Source organism: Xyrauchen texanus, chromosome 13, assembly GCF_025860055.1.
Source record: "Xyrauchen texanus isolate HMW12.3.18 chromosome 13, RBS_HiC_50CHRs, whole genome shotgun sequence".
NCBI lineage: Eukaryota > Metazoa > Chordata > Actinopteri > Cypriniformes > Catostomidae > Xyrauchen > Xyrauchen texanus.
Genome location: NC_068288.1, coordinates 46,303,631 through 46,323,706, shown reverse-complemented (window position 1 = coordinate 46,323,706; position 20,076 = coordinate 46,303,631). Strand labels below are relative to the sequence as shown.

Genomic DNA, 20,076 nt, shown 5'->3' with positions numbered 1-20,076 from the left:
ATTTATATTCAATTATTATAATCAGGGTTTGAATAAATACTGTAAATAATGAACTAACAATTCAACAGTTAAACATCCAGACATTTACAGTAATGAGAATTTGTGAGGAAAATGTTCCTAATTATCATGAAAATAATGTTAGAATGCCAAAAAAAAAAAAAAAAACCCAAATGATCATAAAATATTATTCCTTTTATATCGGCAGCATAAATAAATAAATAATATTTTTTTTATTTTGAATTTGGGTTGAAAAAAATCCCCAAATAGACAAACATCTAAATAAGAGTGCTTTGATTTATTTAAAAGGCCTTTTTTGAATTGATAAACTCTTAATATTGCCCCCCCTCTTACCAGGTCTCTTAAGCAACCAAATTGTCCCGGTTGCTAGGGAGGGTAGAGTCACATGGGGTAACCTCCTCGTGGTGGTGATTAGTGGTTCTCTCAATGGGGCGTGTGGTGAGTTGTGTGTGGATCGTGGAGAGTAGCATGAGTCTCCACATGCTGTGAGTCTCCTTAGCAACCAAATTGGCCCGGTTGCTAGGGAGGGTAGAGTCACATGGGGTAACCTCCTCGTGGTGGTGATTAGTGGTTCTCTCAATGGGGCGTGTGGTGAGTTGTGTGTGGATCGTGGAGAGTAGCATGAGTCTCCACATGCTGTGAGTCTCCTTAACAACCAAATTGGCCCGGTTGCTAGGAGGGTAGAGTCACATGGGGTAACCTCCTCGTGGTGGTGATTAGTGGTTCTCTCAATGGGGCGTGTGGTGAGTTGTGTGTGGATCGTGGAGAGTAGCATGAGTCTCCACATGCTGTGAGTCTCCTTAGCAACCAAATTGGCCCGGTTGCTAGGGAGGGTAGAGTCACATGGGGTAACCTCCTCGTGGTGGTGATTAGTGGTTCTCTCAATGGGGCGTGTGGTGAGTTGTGTGTGGATCGTGGAGAGTAGCATGAGTCTCCACATGCTGTGAGTCTCCTTAGCAACCAAATTGGCCCGGTTGCTAGGGAGGGTAGAGTCACATGGGGTAACGTCCTCGTGGTGGTGATTAGTGGTTCTCTCAATGGGGCGTGTGGTGAGTTGTGTGTGGATCGTGGAGAGTAGCATGAGCCTCCGTATGCTGCGAGTCTCCGCGGTGTCATGCACAATGAGTCACGTGATCAGATGCGCGGATTGACGGTCTCAGAAGCGGACGCAACTGAGACTCGTCCTCCGCCGCCCGGATTGATTCACTATGCCACCTTAAGGGCTTACTAAGTAGTGAGAATTGGGCGTTCCAAATTAGGGAGAAAAGGGGTATAAAAAATAGTGTCTCCCTCTTAATATTTATCATCCATTACAATGTCAATAGTGTCTTTGAAGTCTGGATTTCTATGCCAATTCACGTGATATGGACGTCTCTCACATCAGATGTATCTCATGTGAGATACTTTATGCATTGTGCGGGTCAGTCCTGAGATATGCCTTATCTTTAAAGATAAAGTATCTGAGATGTGTGCGGTAAACACACAGTTGAGCAAAACACGGAGGTTACTGTCGGTCATGACGCTATCTGTGTGTCTTCATATATGTGCGTTGTGTGAAGTGAACGCCCCCTCCTCACTCAAACATTATCGCTGTTGCACTTGTGTAACGTTCGTTTTACTGACCACAGGGAATATATCACAGGTAACCTCAGGTCAACAGGTTTCAAAACATAGAGTCCTAGTATGTATTAGAATCTACATACAGAATACAACATATGTAATATATCTATAACATTAATAAATGACCAGAAAAGTGACATTTGTACCAGAGTGTACCATATTAAACCATCAGAAACATCATGGCAACATATGACACAAGCAACAGTGTGGTGCATCGCACAAGAGCTCGAACATCCGGTGACAATCAGCCTCCATCAGAGAACGGCCGTGAGTTTCCACTATATATCATTATTACATCATAAACCAAAGTTTATAAGCAGTTCACTATTCTAATAATGTAAATGTATGCTTTGTGCATGTGTCTGTCTGTGTAAAGATGATCCTTTCACTAATATGAGGGACATGACACAGAGAAGAGAAGACATGGAGGTAAAACAAATGCATCGGCTCTTTCAGCCGACAGCTCTTTCCTGAGATGAGTAAATGAATGTTGTACTTTTATCCAGATTATTAGAGTGCTGACAATCGCTACGTGTGTTTCTAAACCAGAGAATCAAAGCTGAGGTGATCCGACATGTTAAAAACCATCTGAACGAGGTGCTGGATCGAGAGCTCACAGACTCGTTACAGTCTCTCTCCCAAAACACACACACTCACACCGATGAAAAAGAAGCTGCAGCAACAGGTGAGAGATTCTGTGATGTCACATCCTGTTGAATAAAGTTTGTCTTCATGCCTCTGCTGCTATTCTGGTAAAGCTTAAGTTCTGTTCATTAATACCGTGTATGTTTTTATTTTCAGACACAAACTGGAACAGGGAAGGTGTTTGTGGCCAGATGGTCCCTGCTTGAGTAGGTATTATTAATGGTGCTCAATAAGTAAGGGATAACGTATAGTTAATACAGGTCGTGAATCTTAAATAAACCCAGATAGCGTGATCAGGAAGCTGATACAAAGTGATAATGACCAGCCGATTTCTCATTATCCTGCTTGTTACAAAATAAGTGGACATGAAACATTGATTTGAGATTTGTCACAGTCTGTCTCCCTCGTGACAGGAGGTCGTTCCCCAGTCGCTGCCCCTGCTCACGACCAAGGAGGTCGTTCCCCAGTCGCTGCCCCTGCTCACGACCAAGGAGGTCATTCCCCAGTCACTGCCAGCTATCGTCGAGCCTCCCGCTGCTCTGCCTTCCATGGCTTTGCCCCTAGAGCCTTCCACATGGCTTCCACCATGGAGGTCATTCCCAGTCGTTACCTGTGCTCACAACCATGGAGGTCATTCCCAGGTCGCTGCCCGTGCTGACGACCATGAAGGTCATTCCAGTCGCTGCCCATGCTCACGACCACGAAGTTCGTTCCCCAGTCGCTGCTCGTGCTCACGACTACAGAGGTCGTTCCCCAGTCGCTGCCCGTGCTCACTACCACGGAGGTCGTTCTCTAGTCGCTGCCCGTGCTCACGACCACAGAGGTCGTTCCCCAGTCGCTGCCCGTGCTCACGACCACAGAGGTCATTCCCCAGTCGCTGCCTGTGCTCACGACCACAGAGGTCGTTCCCCAGTCGCTGCCCGTGCTCACGACCACGGAGGTCGTTCTCTAGTCGCTGCTCGTGCTCACGACTACAGAGGTCGTTCCCCAGTCGCTGCCCGTGCTCACTACCACGGAGGTCGTTCACTAGTCGCTGCTCGTGCTCACGACTACAGAGGTCGTTCCCCAGTCGCTGCCCGTGCTCACTACCACGGAGGTCGTTCCCCAGTCATTGCCCGAGCTCACGACCACAGAGGTCATTCCCCAGTCGCTGCCCGTGCTCACGACCACAGAGGTCGTTCCCCAGTCGCTGCCCGTGCTCACGACCACGGAGGTCGTTCCCCAGTCGATGCCCGTGCTCACTACCACGGAGGTCGTTCCCCAGTCGTTGCCCATGCTCACGACCACAAAGGTCGTTCCCCAGTCGCTGCCCATGCTCACGACCACAAAGGTCGTTCCCCAGTCGCTGCCCGAGCTCACGACCACGGAGGTCGTTCCCCAGTTGCTGCTCGTGCTCACGACCACAGACGTCGTTCCCCAGTCGTTGCCCGTGCTCACGACCACAAAAGCCGTTCCCCAGTCGTTGCCCTTGCTCACGACCACGGAGGTTGTTCCCAGTCGCTGCCCGTGCTCACGACCACAGAGGTCGTTCCCCAGTCGTTGCCCATGCTCACGACCACAAAGGTCGTTCCCCAGTCGCTGCCCATGCTCACGACCACAAAGGTCGTTCCCCAGTCGCTGCCCGAGCTCACGACCACGGAGGTCGTTCCCCAGTTGCTGCTCGTGCTCACGACCACAGACGTCGTTCCCCAGTCGTTGCCCGTGCTCACGACCACAAAAGCCGTTCCCCAGTCGTTGCCCTTGCTCACGACCACGGAGGTCGTTCTCCAGTCGCTGCCTGTGCTCACGACCACGGAGGTCGTTCTCCAGTCGTTGCCCGTGCTCACGACCACGGAGGTCGTTCCCCAGTTGCTGCTCGTGCTCACGACCACGGATGTCGTTCCCCAGTCGTTGCCCGTGTTCACAACCACAAAAGCCGTTCCCCAGTCGTTGCCCTTGCTCACGACCACGGAGGTTGTTCCCAGTCGCTGCCCGTGCTCACGACCACGGAGGTCGTTCCCCAGTCGCTGCCCATGCTCACGACCACAAAAGCCGTTCCCCAGTCGTTGCCCGTGCTCACGACCACGGAGGTCGTTCTCCAGTCGCTGCCTGTGCTCACGACCACGGAGGTCGTTCTCCAGTCGTTGCCCGTGCTCACGACCACGGAGGTCGTTCTCCAGTCGTTGCTCGTGCTCACGACCACGGAGGTCGTTTCCCAGTTGCTGCTCGTGCTCACGACCACGGAGGTCGTTCCCCAGTCGTTGCCCATGCTCACGACCACAAAAGCCGTTCCCCAGTCGTTGCCCGTGCTCACGACCACGGAGGTTGTTCCCAGTCGCTGCCCATGCTCACGACCACAGAGGTCGTTCCCCAGTCACTGCCAGCTATCGTCGAGTCTCCCACGGCTCCGCCTTCCATGGCTTTGCCCCTAGAGCCTTCCACATGGCTTCCACCATGGAGGTCATTCCCAGTCGTTGCCTGTGCTCACAACCAAGGAGGTCGTTCCCCAGTCGCTGCCCGTGCTCACGACCAAGGAGGTCGTTCCCCAGTCGCTGCCCGTGCTCACGACCATGGAGGTCTCTACTCTGAGGCGGCTACCCCAGAGCTCAGGACCCAATCCTTACACTGGGGTCTCCTCCCTGAACACCTGGTCTCTTCCTAACATGGTTATATGTGCATATTCTATTGAAAACATTTTGCACAAAATGTCATCATTAAAAATACAATAAAATATTCACCTTACAAAGTTCAGTTACAAAATATGAACTTTTTTATCCATCTTCATTATTTGGCAAGTAATATTCAGTCCATTATATTTACAGAAGATTTTTCCAGTTGAAAAAGTCTCAGCTTAAATATACAACCGTGTCAAAATGCAGCCCGCAAAAAATGCAAGCGCCGTTGATGCAATGCGTTTAATTTTCAATTTGTGAAATTCAGCGTGCTTTTTGCCATTAATTTACTTCCATAGTAGGTTATTGGGGCTGGCGAGGAATGTGGTATTTATGATAACAATTGTATCGATCATGTGTGTGTTTGGTTTATTGAAATAAAGTGTATGAGAGAAAGTAAATGGGGTCAATTATGATTTCATGTTACCCCAACCTCTTTAACTCTCGCTTCCTCTCTCTAGTGAGCTGTTTGAGATCAGTCACATCCGGACGATCTATCACATGTTCATCGCGGCTCTCTGCCTGTTCGGCATGAGCACTTTAGCAGTGGACTACGTCGACAAGGGCAGGTGTGTGACACCATGAACATGAGCACACTTCTCCTCAGTTTGGTATGCCCAATTCCCAATGCGCTAGAAGTCCTCGTGGTGGCGTAGTGACACGAATCTCAGTTGCCTCCGCGTCTGAGACCGTCAATCCATTCATCTGATCATGTGGCTTGTTGAGCGTGTTACCGTGGAGACGTAGCGCGTGTGGAGGCTTCACGCTATTCTCCGCGGCAGCCACGCGCAACTCACCACACGTCCCACCGAGAGCGAGAACCACATTATAGCGACCACGAGGAGGTTACCCCATATGACTCTACCCTCCCTAGCAACCGGCCCAATTTGGTTGCTAAGGAGACCTGGCTGGAGTCACTCAGCACGCCCTGGATTCAAACTCGCGACTCCAGGTGTGACCGTCAGCGTCAATACTCGCTGAGCTTCCCAGACCCCCCATAAACTCACTTTTCAAGGAAAACATTTCAGATTTTCTTATCTAATGCAACAATGCTCAAGTGTGACTTGAGCGAACAAACTAACATGAATGCAACCAACTGTGTTTGTATATTTCAGGCTGGTTCTGGACTTTGACTTGTTTGTTTACGCATTCGGTCAGTTGAGTACGGTCACATGGGCATGGCTCCTGATGTTCATTTACACGCTCCTCGGGCCGTACCATGTTGTGAGTGTTTGGGGTGGACTGTACCACAGCGCTGGAGTGCGCTGGAGGGCGTCTGCATCGGTGGCGTCTGCACTAATGCTGTGTGCCACGCAGCTGAGCATGCTGGGAATATTTCCAGTGTATGTAGTTCTGCATTTCCAGCTCCCCCCGGCATCACGATTCATCATCATATTAGAACAGGTAACGTTGATATATGATCACCACAGTATTTATAGGTTAATAGGAATAGGTTACGAAACTCTTGGCTGCATGTCATAAAACAAAACAATAAAACACAGCTGTACTGAAATCGGGAGGTCAGAGGTCATTTTGAATCATTAGTTGTGTCATTGTGGTCCTTCATGGTCTCAGAATCATGTTAACATACGTACATTTCTGCAAATGTATTTTTACGTGGTTTTGTTGCACATATTGCATCAGTTTCCTTGTGAAATGAACACTAGAGGCGCTGTTTTGATCTTATGACTTCTAAACACTTTTACTATCATGCATGACTCATTTTAATGTTTGCATCACATATAAGGGTTGGGAGGTCACTTTTATTGATTTAAAACTCGATAAAGCATTCACCTTATAAACCTCATCTGTTTGGGAGAACATTTAACTCGCTTTCAGCGCCACACAGTGGACATTTCACCACCGAACAGCTGCCATACATGCATTAAACCGCGTAATGTCGTTTAGCAACAGGAAAAAACGTGATTAGCAGGTTAATCATTTGCGATAGTGATCAGCGTACTGTACATAATATTGTATATTGCACAGCTACTTACTAAATATTAATATACAGTAAGTGCAAATTATTTTATTATGCAAGTAGAGAGTTTTGAGTGATATGAGAGACAGGTGCGCAGCCACGCCTACTTATTTGGTGCAGATGCAGTTTTCATTCACACAAACATCAACTCAAACAGTCTTTTCAGGCACATTATACATTTGTTTTATGAAACAGGCAGCCAAACTATCACAAAAGCGCCACGATAACAGTTTAAAACTCGTGTACTCACAGTGAAAACAAGCTGATCAAGTGTGATTATCCAATGCATGCAGCCAAGTCTGTTTACATTGGTACACACACACAGACACAGACACACACACACACACACACACACACACACACACACACACAGACACACACACATACAGACACAGACACACACAGACACACACACACACACACACACACACACAGACACAGACACACACACATACAGACACAGACACACACAGACACACACACACACACACACACAGACACACACACACACACACACACACACACACACACAGACACAGACACACACACAGACAGACACACACAGACACACACAGACACACTCACACTCTCACACACACACAGACACTCACACAGACAGACACAGACACACACAAACACACACAGACACACACACAGACACACACACACACACACACACACACAGACACACACACACACACAGACACACACACAGACAGACACACACAGACACACTCACACTCTCACACACACACAGAGAGACACAGACACACACAGACACACACACACACACATACACACACACACAGAGACACACACACAGACAGACACACACACACACACAGACACACACAGACAGACACACACAGACACACACACACACAGACAGACACACACACACACACACACACACACAGACAGACACACACAGACACACACACACACACACACACACACACACACACACACACACACACACACACACAGACACACACACACAGACACACACACACACACACACACACAGACACACACACAGAGAGACACACACACAGAGAGACACAGACACACACAGACACAACACAGACACACACACACACACACACACACACACACACAGACACACACACACACACACACACACACACACAGACAGACACACACACACACACACACAAAGGAAATCAACAGGCATCATTATACAGGAATGCCGCCATTGACCAATCACAATCAAGTATTCCAGAGAGATGTGTAATAAGGGAGTTTAAGGGTGTGTTCTGGTTCCTCTAAACACTGTTCCACATCTGCCAAATCCTGCTTTCAATCCACAGATCAGATTTGTGATGAAGAGCTACTCATTTATCCGTGAAACGATTCCCGCCATTCTCAATAACACACCACTGAACGGTAAAATTGCACAATCATGACTCACTGTAACAAAGTTCTTAGGATGGGGTACAAGGAGGAAGCGGGAGACGGCGAAATTAAACTCAAAATGGTCATTTATTTTCACAATAACGGTTGAATGCCCATCTCCACACTCATATACTTGTCAAACATACCGGTTAACAAAGGGGTTAAAATGAATGATACATTTACATTTTGAATTCAAACCTTTATTTGTACATTTAAATGATTTTAAACTTCTTTATTTACTTTGTTATTTATCATGCGTACGTAAAGCACTTAGAATTGTAATTGAAATGTACTTCAGAAATAAACATATAATTCTGTATATAAGTGCAGGATCCTGTTCTGAACCTGTAATCGAAATGTTATTTCCCCAGGTGAACCGCTGCGTTATCCGTCTCTCTCCAGCTATCTGTACTTCCTGTTTTGCCCAACACTGATCTATCGTGAGGTGTATCCACGGTAATCGTCATTCAACTGTATTATAAACAGACAAACATGCAAATGGATCCTCACTGTTCATTGTTCTCTTTCAGAAACCCGAACGTCAGATGGAACTACGTTGGCATGAACTTTCTAAAGGTTTCACAACTCACACAGTCGACTGAATCTCTGAGGGACATTTTCTGGGTCAACCCCCCCCCCCAAAAAAACTTTTTAAGAAAATGAAGATTCTTTGCATTGTCAGATTATAGTTTAATGACAGTTAAACACTTTTACCCCCAAAGCTCTTATTATTACCAAAGTAATCATGGTGGTGGTGTAGTGGGCTAAAGCACATAACTGGTAATCAGAAGGTTGCTGGTTCGATCCCCACAGCCACCACCATTGTGTCCTTGAGTAAGGCACTTAACTCCAGGTTGCTCCGGGGGGATTGTCCCTGTAATAAGTGCACTGTAACTCGCTTTGGATAAAAACATCTGCCAAATGTGGATCGAACCAGCAACCTTCTGCTTACCTGTTATGTGCTTTAGCCCACTACGCCACCACCACTCCTGAGAAGGGTCTAAATTCCCCTGCAGTGCTCCCGAAGTGAGTTATTTCTGCACGTGTTGTGGGGGAATTCAAATTGCTTAAAAAAAAAAAACATACAAAAAAAAAATATTTTTGAAAATGTAAAAAATGCTGAAAGCTTTTTGTCAGGGTTAGTTTTAGGGGATATAATCTATAGTTTGTACAGTATAAAAACCATTATGTCTATGGAGAGTCCTCATAAGGATAGCAGCCCCTATATGTGTGTGTGTGTGTGCGTGTGTGTGTGTGTGTGTGCGTGTGTGTGTGTGTGTGTGTGTGTGTGTGTGTACCAGTGTGAACAGACTTGGCTGCATGCATTGGATAATCACACTTGATCAGCTTGTTTTCACTGTGAGTACACGAGTTTTAAACTGTTATCGTGGCGCTTTTGTGATAGTTTGGCTGTCTGTTTCAGAAAACAAATGTATTATGTGGCTGAAAAGACTGTTTGACTTGATGTTTGTGCGAATGAAGTGGAGTGGTGGTGGCGTAGTGGGCTAAAGCATATAACAGGTAATCAGAAGGTTGCTGGTTCGATCCCCACAGTCACCACCATTGTGTCCTTGAGGAAGACACTTAACTCCAGGTTGCTCCGGGGGGATTGTCCCTGTAATACGTGCACTGTAAGTCACTTTGGATAATAGCGTCTGCCAAATGCATAAATGTAAATGAATGAAAACTGCATCTGCACCAAATAAGTAGGCGTGGCTGCATGCATGGGAAGATTGCGTTTGAAGTTTTGACTGCGTATAAGAGCTGTAAACTTTTTATTGGGGTACTTTGGTGACCAGTTGGATGTATGTGTATAAAATAAAAAGTGCTTCAAAAGACAGTGCGAGTTAATTACAGGCGCTTGACCAGTGCAGCCGGTGTCGGCACGAAAGCCGATTTGAATCTGGCAGCTTGTAACGTAACTGGCTGTTGCAGAAACACCAACAACAAAATATGTGTGACGCTACTCTGCAGGGCCGTTATTAACCATCACATATGTGTGACGGAATGTATGAAAGGGTAATCGACCCACTTAGACCCACCCCAACAATGTTACTCAACCACTGGCGTGAGTTGGGGGCGGACTATTTCTTTGTTTAACCAATGGCAGCGCTGTTGGTGTCTCTTTCCATGGGGAGGAGCGTGCCTTGGAGAGAGAGATGAAACTCACTCACCAGTTCTCTGATGCACCATCGCGTGGTCCCCAATCACTCCTCCACACTCTCAGGCGGACGACAGTCGCTCCTGCACGGGCGGACCGGAGTCAGACCTCCGACCCCCAGTGGACAGAATGCCCCTCCGCTTTTCTGGTGGCACGTGGGGACACTCCTCCGCCCCTGGCGGCGGCTCCATCACTCCAGGCGTTGGGGAGTCCAGTCCCCACTCGCCCCGCGGACGGTGTCCGTTCCCCGCATCTGGGCGGTTGGGCTACTCCGTCACCCGGCGGATGGCAGTGTCAAGGACTCTGCGACGGGCATCCCTCCTCCTTCCTGGGTTTCGGCACCAGTTTAAGGGGGTTTAGATGGGCGAGTAGGTGGCGAGAACCGGTTTAACAATATAAATAATATTTAATTAAATAAAAAGACCGGCGGCCTTTATCCCTCGAGTGTCCCATCAGGCTGATTGGGAACCGGGCGTGTCATTCCAGCTCAGCCTCGCCCTCCTCCACACTACACCGTACAATACTAAAAATTAAACTTTACAATTACAAGAATACATGCAGTATATTTTGTATTTCAGTAATGAAAATGAGAACTAAGAATTCAATTATCATGAAAATAATGTCACAGTGCAATAAATCCAAAATAAGCTTCATTTTCTTTGTTTCTATATTGTCTTTCTTTTTGATTTTGGGGTGAGATCAGACCCGGATATTTTCTTCATGAGATTGAATCCAGTCAGCTCTTAAAAACGAAATCTTCTCACTGTATGTTGCCTGTTTCTTTCTACAGATCTTGGGCAGTTTGTTCTATCTGTACTTCATCCTGGTGCGATTGTGCATCCCTGTGTTTATGAACAAGAGCAACCAGCCGTTCAGCACACGCACACTCATACTGGCGCTCTTCCATGCTGTTTTTCCAGGTACACACACACACACACACACACACACACACACACACAATAGCTCGTTTTCTGAAAGTGAACTCTGCATTGGACAAATAGTTCATAGTCTTGAATAAAGTCTAGAACATTCTGAGAGCATCATTCAGTCGACTTTATTCATCTACAGAACAGGATACGGCTAATTTAAGTGTGAGTAAAGAAAAGGCATATATAGGTCTAAAAATATATATTTTTCGTTTGGTAGCTAATAATTTCTTTTAATTTAATGCTTTTTTCGTTTGGTAATTAATTTTTTTTTATTTAATGCTTTTTTTTCTTTGGTTATTACTTTTTTTTAATTTAATGCTTTTTTGGTTTGGAAATAAAAAAAAAAAATAATTTTATGCTTTTTTCGTTTGGTAATAAAACATTTTAATTTAATGCTTTTTTCATTTGGTAATTCATTTTTTTTATTTAATGCTTTTTTCGTTTGGTAATAAATGTTTTTAATACTGGGGATTTACTTTCAAAAGTAAAACTAAACAATAACTTTAGCTGTAAGTGTAAGTAAAAAAAAAAAAAAAGGAAAAAAAAAAGCGCTGATGATTTTCTCCTAGTATTGTGTATTTATTTTTTATTTAAACAATTTTGTGCACAGAAATTATGTTTTATGTTTTGTGTGCTAATTCCGTGACTGCCGTCTATTATTTTGAATGTTGTGAAAAAGCAACTTTAATAAATAAACGGATGGATTCTGCAATTAAATGAATCACAAACAGTGGCCATTCATTTGTTCTCCTTGTACTTGTCGATGACCGGTGCATGATACGAGATATTCTTGTTTGCAGCATATTTTTCGCAAAAAAATCCTTGGATGGAAACGTAGTTAGTGAGAACATGCTTGTATTTTAATAGGAATATGGACTTCTGTATTATCCAGCTTTGAAATCAATAATTAGAGATTGTCTCAAGAAATTATGTAGAGGTTTGTGCCTCCTCATAATTATTCATGAGAAGGTGTGGCCTTAACCGTAGGCACTTTTTGTGCCATCCTGATGCAAAGTTGCATGTAACTGGCACCTCTGAAATGTTTGTTTGCTACAGAAAAGTGACTAGAATTATGGACATGTTGACGAGGGCTTGTTTGTTGCATCATTTTATATCATTAAAAGTTTACCATTTATTTGTGCATTAATTAAGAGATTACATTTAAAACAGAAACCAAATGCGCCCTGTGTTTGTGGATTGCATTAAAGGGACAGTGCACACAAAAATGAAAATTCTCTCATCATTTACTCACCCTCGTGATGTCCCAGATGTGAGTGGCTTTCTTTCTTCACCAGAGCACAAATTAAGATTTTTAGAAGAATATATCAGCTCTGTAGGTCCTTACAATGCAAGTGAATGGTGACCAGAATTTTGAAGCTCCAAAAATCACATAAAAGTAACCCATACGACTCCAGAAGTGATATGATAGGTGTGGGTGAGATTTATGGTAAAAGAAAGGATCTATTTCTCACCCACACCTATCATATCACTTCTGGAGTCGTATGGGTTACTTTTATGTGATTTATGGAGCTTCAAAGTTCTGGTCACCATTCACTTGCATTGTAAGGACCGACAGAGCTGATATATTCTTTTAAAAATCTTCATTTGTGCTCTGGTGAAGGAAGAAAGTTAAACTCATCTGGGACGTCATGAGGGTGAGTAAATGATGAGAGAATTTTCATTTTTGGGTGAACCGTCCCTTTAAGCATTTTCAAATGCAGTGTATCAATTTCAGTAACACACGTGACTCGACTTTGCATACAATATTAAAATACAGACCACACAGGCCGCTATTTTAAAATGTACACGCATAATTAGTGAATTATGCACTAGTTATTGCCGTAGGGTGATTGAATATTTGTTTTGTTTGGTAATTCATTTTTTTAATTTAATGATTTTTTTTTTTTTGTTTGGTAATTAATTGTTTTAATTTAATGATTTTTTCGTTTGGCAATTATTTTTTTTAATGTAATGTATTTTTGTTGTTTGGTATTTCATTTTTTTAATTTAATGATTTTTTGTTTGGAAATAAAAAAATTAATTTAAAGATTTTTTTTTTTTTGTAATAAAATTTTTTAATTTAATTATTTTTTTTTTGTTTGGCAATTAATTGTTTTAATTTAATGATTTTTTTTTCGTTTGGCAATTAATTTTTTTAATGTAATGATTTGGTGATCCATGTAATCCATGCAAATGTAACTATAATCTGATGTAATCCGATTACAAGTACGTGCTATTGGTAATTTGATTACGTAATCCAGATGAAATGTAATCAGTTACAGCACTGCTCATCTCTAAAAGGTGGTTTTGTCATCTCTCAGGTATGCTGATGTTAATGTTGGGCTTTTACGCATTTCTTCACTGTTGGCTCAACGCTTTCGCGGAGATGCTGCGGTTTGCCGATCGGATGTTTTATAAAGTAAGCGGCTTGTTTTCTCTCTTCACGCACAAATGCAACGACTTTCATGACTCTCATCCGCTCTCAGTGTCTCGTCTCTGTTTGTTTGACCAGGATTGGTGGAACTCGACCTCTTTCGCTAATTACTACCGCACGTGGAACGTCGTCGTGCACGACTGGCTTTTTTACTACGGATACCGAGACTTCCTGAGGGTGAGAGATGACGAGTCCACGGAGTCGAGATCTGACCGGCTACACGTTTGTAATCGTTAATGTGTGTTTAATAGAGTTTGAAACTGACCGCTCTCTTCTCAATCTTTTAGCTGTCGGGACAGAAGTTTCGTTCAGTGGCCACACTGTCAGTATTCGCCGTGTCCGCATTGGCTCATGAATACGCCTTCACTTTGGGCTTTGGATTCTTCTACCCAGTGATGTTCTGCACATTCGCCGGTATCGGTGGTGAGAGGTTTTGTGATGTCATACCACAATCATACAGACCAATTACAAAAAGGGCTAGTTGTCCACACAAAAAGAAAAGTAGGTTTAAATGTTTCACTTTCACTGTTCCAAAACAAGCAAAAGATAAATAAATAAATAGTTACATTTCTGGAGCAAATAGTTTTCCGAAAAATGGATGTCCTCATATGTGGACTGAGGGACTAAATTCTGAAATTGTAAATAAATCCAAACTATAAAAAGTCAGGTTTTTTTTACATCAAATTGTTTATGTGTCCAGGAGTGTGCCCAGGGGCCCTTGAATGCCCGGGGTGCCCTGGGCTTTGGGCACTGAACAACAACCCGTCCCTGCTGCCAATCATGTTCAAATAAAATGACACATTATAAATGGTGAATCTATGTACTGATGATCATTGTCACTTGTCTGTCAAACATGTTGAGAGATCCAAACATCATCTGCAGCCTGAAACTGAACTTTTGATCAGATTTATGAGTGAACGCACTTAACTGCATAGAGAGATATAGGATGCTTCCTTGCTCCCTATTTAAGTTAAGTCATGCACTAACTATGTCTGTCTGCACTGGTCTCAGAACAGTTATAGAGAGCTATAGGATGCTCCCTTGCTCCCTATTTAGTGCATGACTTAACCTCCAGTGTGCTGTCTGTCTGCACTGGTCTCAGAACAGTTATAGAGAGATATAGGATACTCCCTTGCTCCCTATTTAGTGATGACTTAACCTCCAGTGTGCTGTCTGTCTGCACTGGTCTCAGAACAGTTATAGGAGAGCTATAGGATGCTCCCTTGCTCCCTATTTAGTGCATGACTTAACCTCCAGTGTGCTGTCTGTCTGCACTGGTCTCAGAACAGTTATAGAGAGCTATAGGATGCTCCCTTGCTCCCTATTTAGTGCATGACTTAACCTAAAGTGTGCTGTCTGTCTGCACTGGTCTCAGAACAGTTATAGAGAGCTATAGGATGCTCCCTTGCTCCCTATTTAGTGATGACTTAACCTCCAGTGTGCTGTCTGTCTGCACTGGTCTCAGAACAGTTATAGAGAGCTATAGGATGCTCCCTTGCTCCCTATTTAGTGATGACTTAACCTCCAGTGTGCTGTCTGTCTGCACTGGTCTCAGAACAGTTATAGGAGAGCTATAGGATGCTCCCTTGCTCCCTATTTAGTGCATGACTTAACCTCCAGTGTGCTGTCTGTCTGCACTGGTCTCAGAACAGTTATAGAGAGCTATAGGATACTCCTTGCTCCCTATTTAGTGCATGACTTAACCTCCAGTGTGCTGTCTGTCTGCACTGGTCTCAGAACAGTTATAGAGAGCTATAGGATGCTCCCTTGCTCCCTATTTAGTGCATGACTTAACCTCCAGTGTGCTGTCTGTCTGCACTGGTCTCAGAACAGTTATAGAGAGCTATAGGATGCTCCCTTGCTCCCTATTTAGTGCATGACTTAACCTCCAGTGTGCTGTCTGTCTGCACTGGTCTCAGAACAGTTATAGGAGAGCTATAGGATGCTCCCTTGCTCCCTATTTAAGTTAAGTCATGCACTAACTATGTCTGTCTGCACTGGTCTCAGAACAGTTATAGAGAGCTATAGGATGCTCCCTTGCTCCCTATTTAGTGCATGACTTAACCTCCAGTGTGCTGTCTGTCTGCACTGGTCTCAGAACAGTTATAGAGAGCTATAGGATACTCCCTTGCTCCCTATTTAGTGCATGACTTAACCTCCAGTGTGCTGTCTGTCTGCACTGGTCTCAGAACAGTTATAGAGAGCTATAGGATGCTCCCTTGCTCCCTATTTAGTGCATGACTTAACCTCCAGTGTGCTGTCTGTCTGCACTGGTCTCAGAACAGTTATAGAGAGCTATAGGATACTCCCTTGCTCCCTATTTAGTGCATGACTTAACCTCCAGTGTGCTGTCTGTCTGCACTGGTCTCAGAACAGTTATAGAGAGCTATAGGATGCTCCCTTGCTCCCTATTTAGTGCATGACTTAACCTCCAGTGTGCTGTCTGTCTGCACTGGTCTCAGAACAGTTATAGAGAGCTATAGGATGCTCCCTTGCTCCCTATTTAGTGCATGACTTAACCTCCAGTGTGCTGTCTGTCTGCACTGGTCTCAGAACAGTTATAGGAGAGCTATAGGATGCTCCCTTGCTCCCTATTTAGTGCATGACTTAACCTCCAGTGTGCTGTCTGTCTGCACTGGTCTCAGAACAGTTATAGAGAGCTATAGGATGCTCCCTTGCTCCCTATTTAGTGCATGACTTAACCTAAAGTGTGCTGCCTGTCTGCACTGGTCTCAGAACAGTTATAGAGAGCTATAGGATGCTCCCTTGCTCCCTATTTAGTGATGACTTAACCTCCAGTGTGCTGTCTGTCTGCACTGGTCTCAGAACAGTTATAGAGAGCTATAGGATACTCCCTTGCTCCCTATTTAGTGCATGACTTAACCTCCAGTGTGCTGTCTGTCTGCACTGGTCTCAGAACAGTTATAGAGAGCTATAGGATGCTCCCTTGCTCCCTATTTAGTGCATGACTTAACCTCCAGTGTGCTGTCTGTCTGCACTGGTCTCAGAACAGTTATAGAGAGCTATAGGATGCTCCCTTGCTCCCTATTTAGTGCATGACTTAACCTCCAGTGTGCTGTCTGTCTGCACTGGTCTCAGAACAGTTATAGAGAGCTATAGGATGCTTCCTTGCTCCCTATTTAGTGCATGACTTAACCTAAAGTGTGCTGTCTGTCTGCACTGGTCTCAGAACAGTTATAGAGAGCTATAGGATGCTCCCTTGCTCCCTATTTAGTGATGACTTAACCTCCAGTGTGCTGTCTGTCTGCACTGGTCTCAGAACAGTTATAGAGAGCTATAGGATGCTCCCTTGCTCCCTATTTAGTGCATGACTTAACCTCCAGTGTGCTGTCTGTCTGCACTGGTCTCAGAACAGTTATAGAGAGCTATAGGATGCTCCCTTGCTCCCTATTTAGTGCATGACTTAACCTCCAGTGTGCTGTCTGTCTGCACTGGTCTCAGAACAGTTATAGAGAGCTATAGGATGCTCCCTTGCTCCCTATTTAGTGCATGACTTAACCTCCAGTGTGCTGTCTGTCTGCACTGGTCTCAGAACAGTTATAGGAGAGCTATAGGATGCTCCCTTGCTCCCTATTTAGTGCATGACTTAACCTCCAGTGTGCTGTCTGTCTGCACTGGTCTCAGAACAGTTATAGAGAGCTATAGGATGCTCCCTTGCTCCCTATTTAGTGATGACTTAACCTCCAGTGTGCTGTCTGTCTGCACTGGTCTCAGAACAGTTATAGGAGAGTTATAGGATGCTCCCTTGCTCCCTGTTTAGTGCATGACTTAACCTCCAGTGTGCTGTCTGTCTGCACTGGTCTCAGAACAGTTATAGAGAGCTATAGGATGCTCCCTTGCTCCCCATTTAGTGCATGAGTTAACCTCCGGTGTGCTGTCTGTCTGCACTGGTCTCAGAACAGTGTGAAATGCTCCTTATTTTCATCCTAACTCCATATAAAGCCTTCCATGAAAGCAACATTATTCAGCTTTTGGATGCATGCATGATAATGCATGGTAATGACAGTAAATATATAAGTATGCATTTATTAATGTTAATGAATAGAACCGTATTGTACAGTGATAAAATAAAATATAACAACATTTATATGTAAATGAAGCTAAATGACTCACAGATGTGTTAATGTTGAAAGTTGTTCAAAATAACTAACATGTTTTTCAACTTTTGAGGGAATAAGGTCCCATTTTCCACATATGTGGACGTCATGTTTATCAGCGCGCCGACGAACGAAAAATAAATGCATTTTTTAAAGTGGCACATCAAATGGAACTAGAGACGCTGCTCTTTACAACCAAACAGGTTTGAGTGAAAAACCTTATAGAGGTTTCTTACCAGAGGCACTTATGTTGGCTCTGTGCCCGTAGTAGCGCTTCATGCTGTGCCACGTGATCTCACCAGAAAAGTAACCTTCAAAGGAGACCTATTATGCCCCTTTTTACAAGATGTAATAGAAGTCTCAGGTGTCCCCAGAATGTGTCTGTAAAGTTTTGGCTCAAAATACCCCACGGATCATTTATTATATCATGTTATAAATGCCTCTTTTTTTGGGTGGAATCAAAAACACGCTGATTTCGTGTGTGTCTCTTTAAATGCAAATGAGCTGCTGCTCCCCTCCCCCTTTCTGGAAGAGGGCGGTGCCTTTACAGCTTGTGCTTCAGTTACTACAGCATCAACAAATCAGAACCAATATGACTGACAATATGACTTTACATAGCAACTGGCCCAAATGTTGAGTGCGAGGTGTTCGCTGTCCTTTTTTGCATATCGGCGCCGTTTTGTGGTCCGTTCTGCATAACGCGGCGGCTCATTTTAGCTCATCGCGGCACAATTGGCCCGTTTCACGGCTGACACACCAGCCCGCTCGGGTTCTCCTGATGGCCAGTCCACCCTTGATCGGCCCCAAAGTGCGTCGGCCCACCGGGAAAATGCCCGGTATGCCAGATTACCAGTCCAGCTTGTCCACTGCGTGCGTCTTCAGCGGCTCTGATGCCGGGAGTACATGAAGACTCTTATGATCACTTATGAGACATTATTCTTCTCACTGTATCTGCTCCAGCACACTCAGGGAGGAGCTATGATAATAGGGCAGAGTCCCTCACCAGTCGTGGCGTGGCCTGCTCAACGTGACGCCACTTTAGAGCAGAAAGGAAAAGCGCTCATTTTGACACTGTTTTTGATGAATAGAAATATAAGAAAGAGGAGTGTGTGGACTTTTATCATTGTAGGGTGGTCGTGTACACACACTCGAATGTAATGATCTTTATTTCATCAGTGGTGTTCAACTTTGCCATGAACGACAAACGGAAGAGTCCGTGTGGAACATCATCATGTGGACATGTTTGTTCATCGGTCAGGGCATTCACGCTTGTCTCTACTGTCTGGAGTGGCACGCACAGATACAGTGCCCACGCGACCGGGTAAGAGTTACTTTACATCCATGACTACTACACTGCATCATGCTCCTGTTGAGCAACTGGTGCTAGCGCTAGCAACACAGAATTAGCATGCACCGATCAAACGTATAGCTTCAGTGCACCGGAAGCTTCTGCCAAATGCATAAATGTAAAGTAAATATACGTATCATCACAGCTTTACTCATGGAGTCTCCAGACACACTACAATAAAAACACTTGTGCTAGATTAACACATCCATGTTTGATCACGAAGGCTTAAAGAGTTCCAGGATTACATGAACATTAAAGCCACATGTGACACTGAAGAATGCACGGACAGATGGTGTAAGACGTGCATGTGGCTCAGAGATGGAGGAGAATGCAATGTAAAGACTCAAAGGGATCAAAGTGACATTATAATGATGAAATGTCCACTAGATGGCACTGCAGGAGCACTCACTGCTATAGAAGCACTATGAATGTGAACGGTTCCTGAAGTGGACTGTAATTGTCATAATGCAATGAAGTTTATATTTCCATGTTCTTCAAACAGACAAGCTTCCGGGAGCTGGTGATACCGAGATCCTGGACGTGTATTTACCAGTGACGACACATCACTGTCCAGCTGAACCGAACGCTCATAAATGAGGAAAACCGTCCAGGTCTCGCCGAGAGAGCTGCTGAACTTTATTAGTGTTTCCTGTTACATGCATGTGTGCTTTGAGAGACTGATGATACATGTACAGAGCTCTGTTACATGATATATAATAACACTGGCCACACTGTGACTGAGACATGATCTCGGT

At 44.6% G+C, this 20,076-nt stretch overlaps 1 protein-coding gene across 1 annotated transcript; it reads left to right on the top strand.

The window, feature by feature from the left end:
- The first annotated feature begins 2,027 nt into the window (after positions 1 to 2,027).
- On the top strand, positions 2,028 to 19,877 carry LOC127653788 (sterol O-acyltransferase 2-like). The gene is given in 15 exon segments (XM_052140553.1): positions 2,028 to 2,067; positions 2,188 to 2,340; positions 2,440 to 2,489; positions 5,396 to 5,503; positions 6,050 to 6,338; positions 8,247 to 8,322; positions 8,703 to 8,787; positions 8,862 to 8,907; positions 11,283 to 11,412; positions 13,743 to 13,840; positions 13,934 to 14,032; positions 14,143 to 14,278; positions 19,150 to 19,188; positions 19,191 to 19,294; positions 19,824 to 19,877. Coding segments are annotated over 15 exon segments (1,503 nt in total). The 5' UTR covers positions 2,028 to 2,031.
- Positions 19,878 to 20,076: the final 199 nt, after the last annotated feature.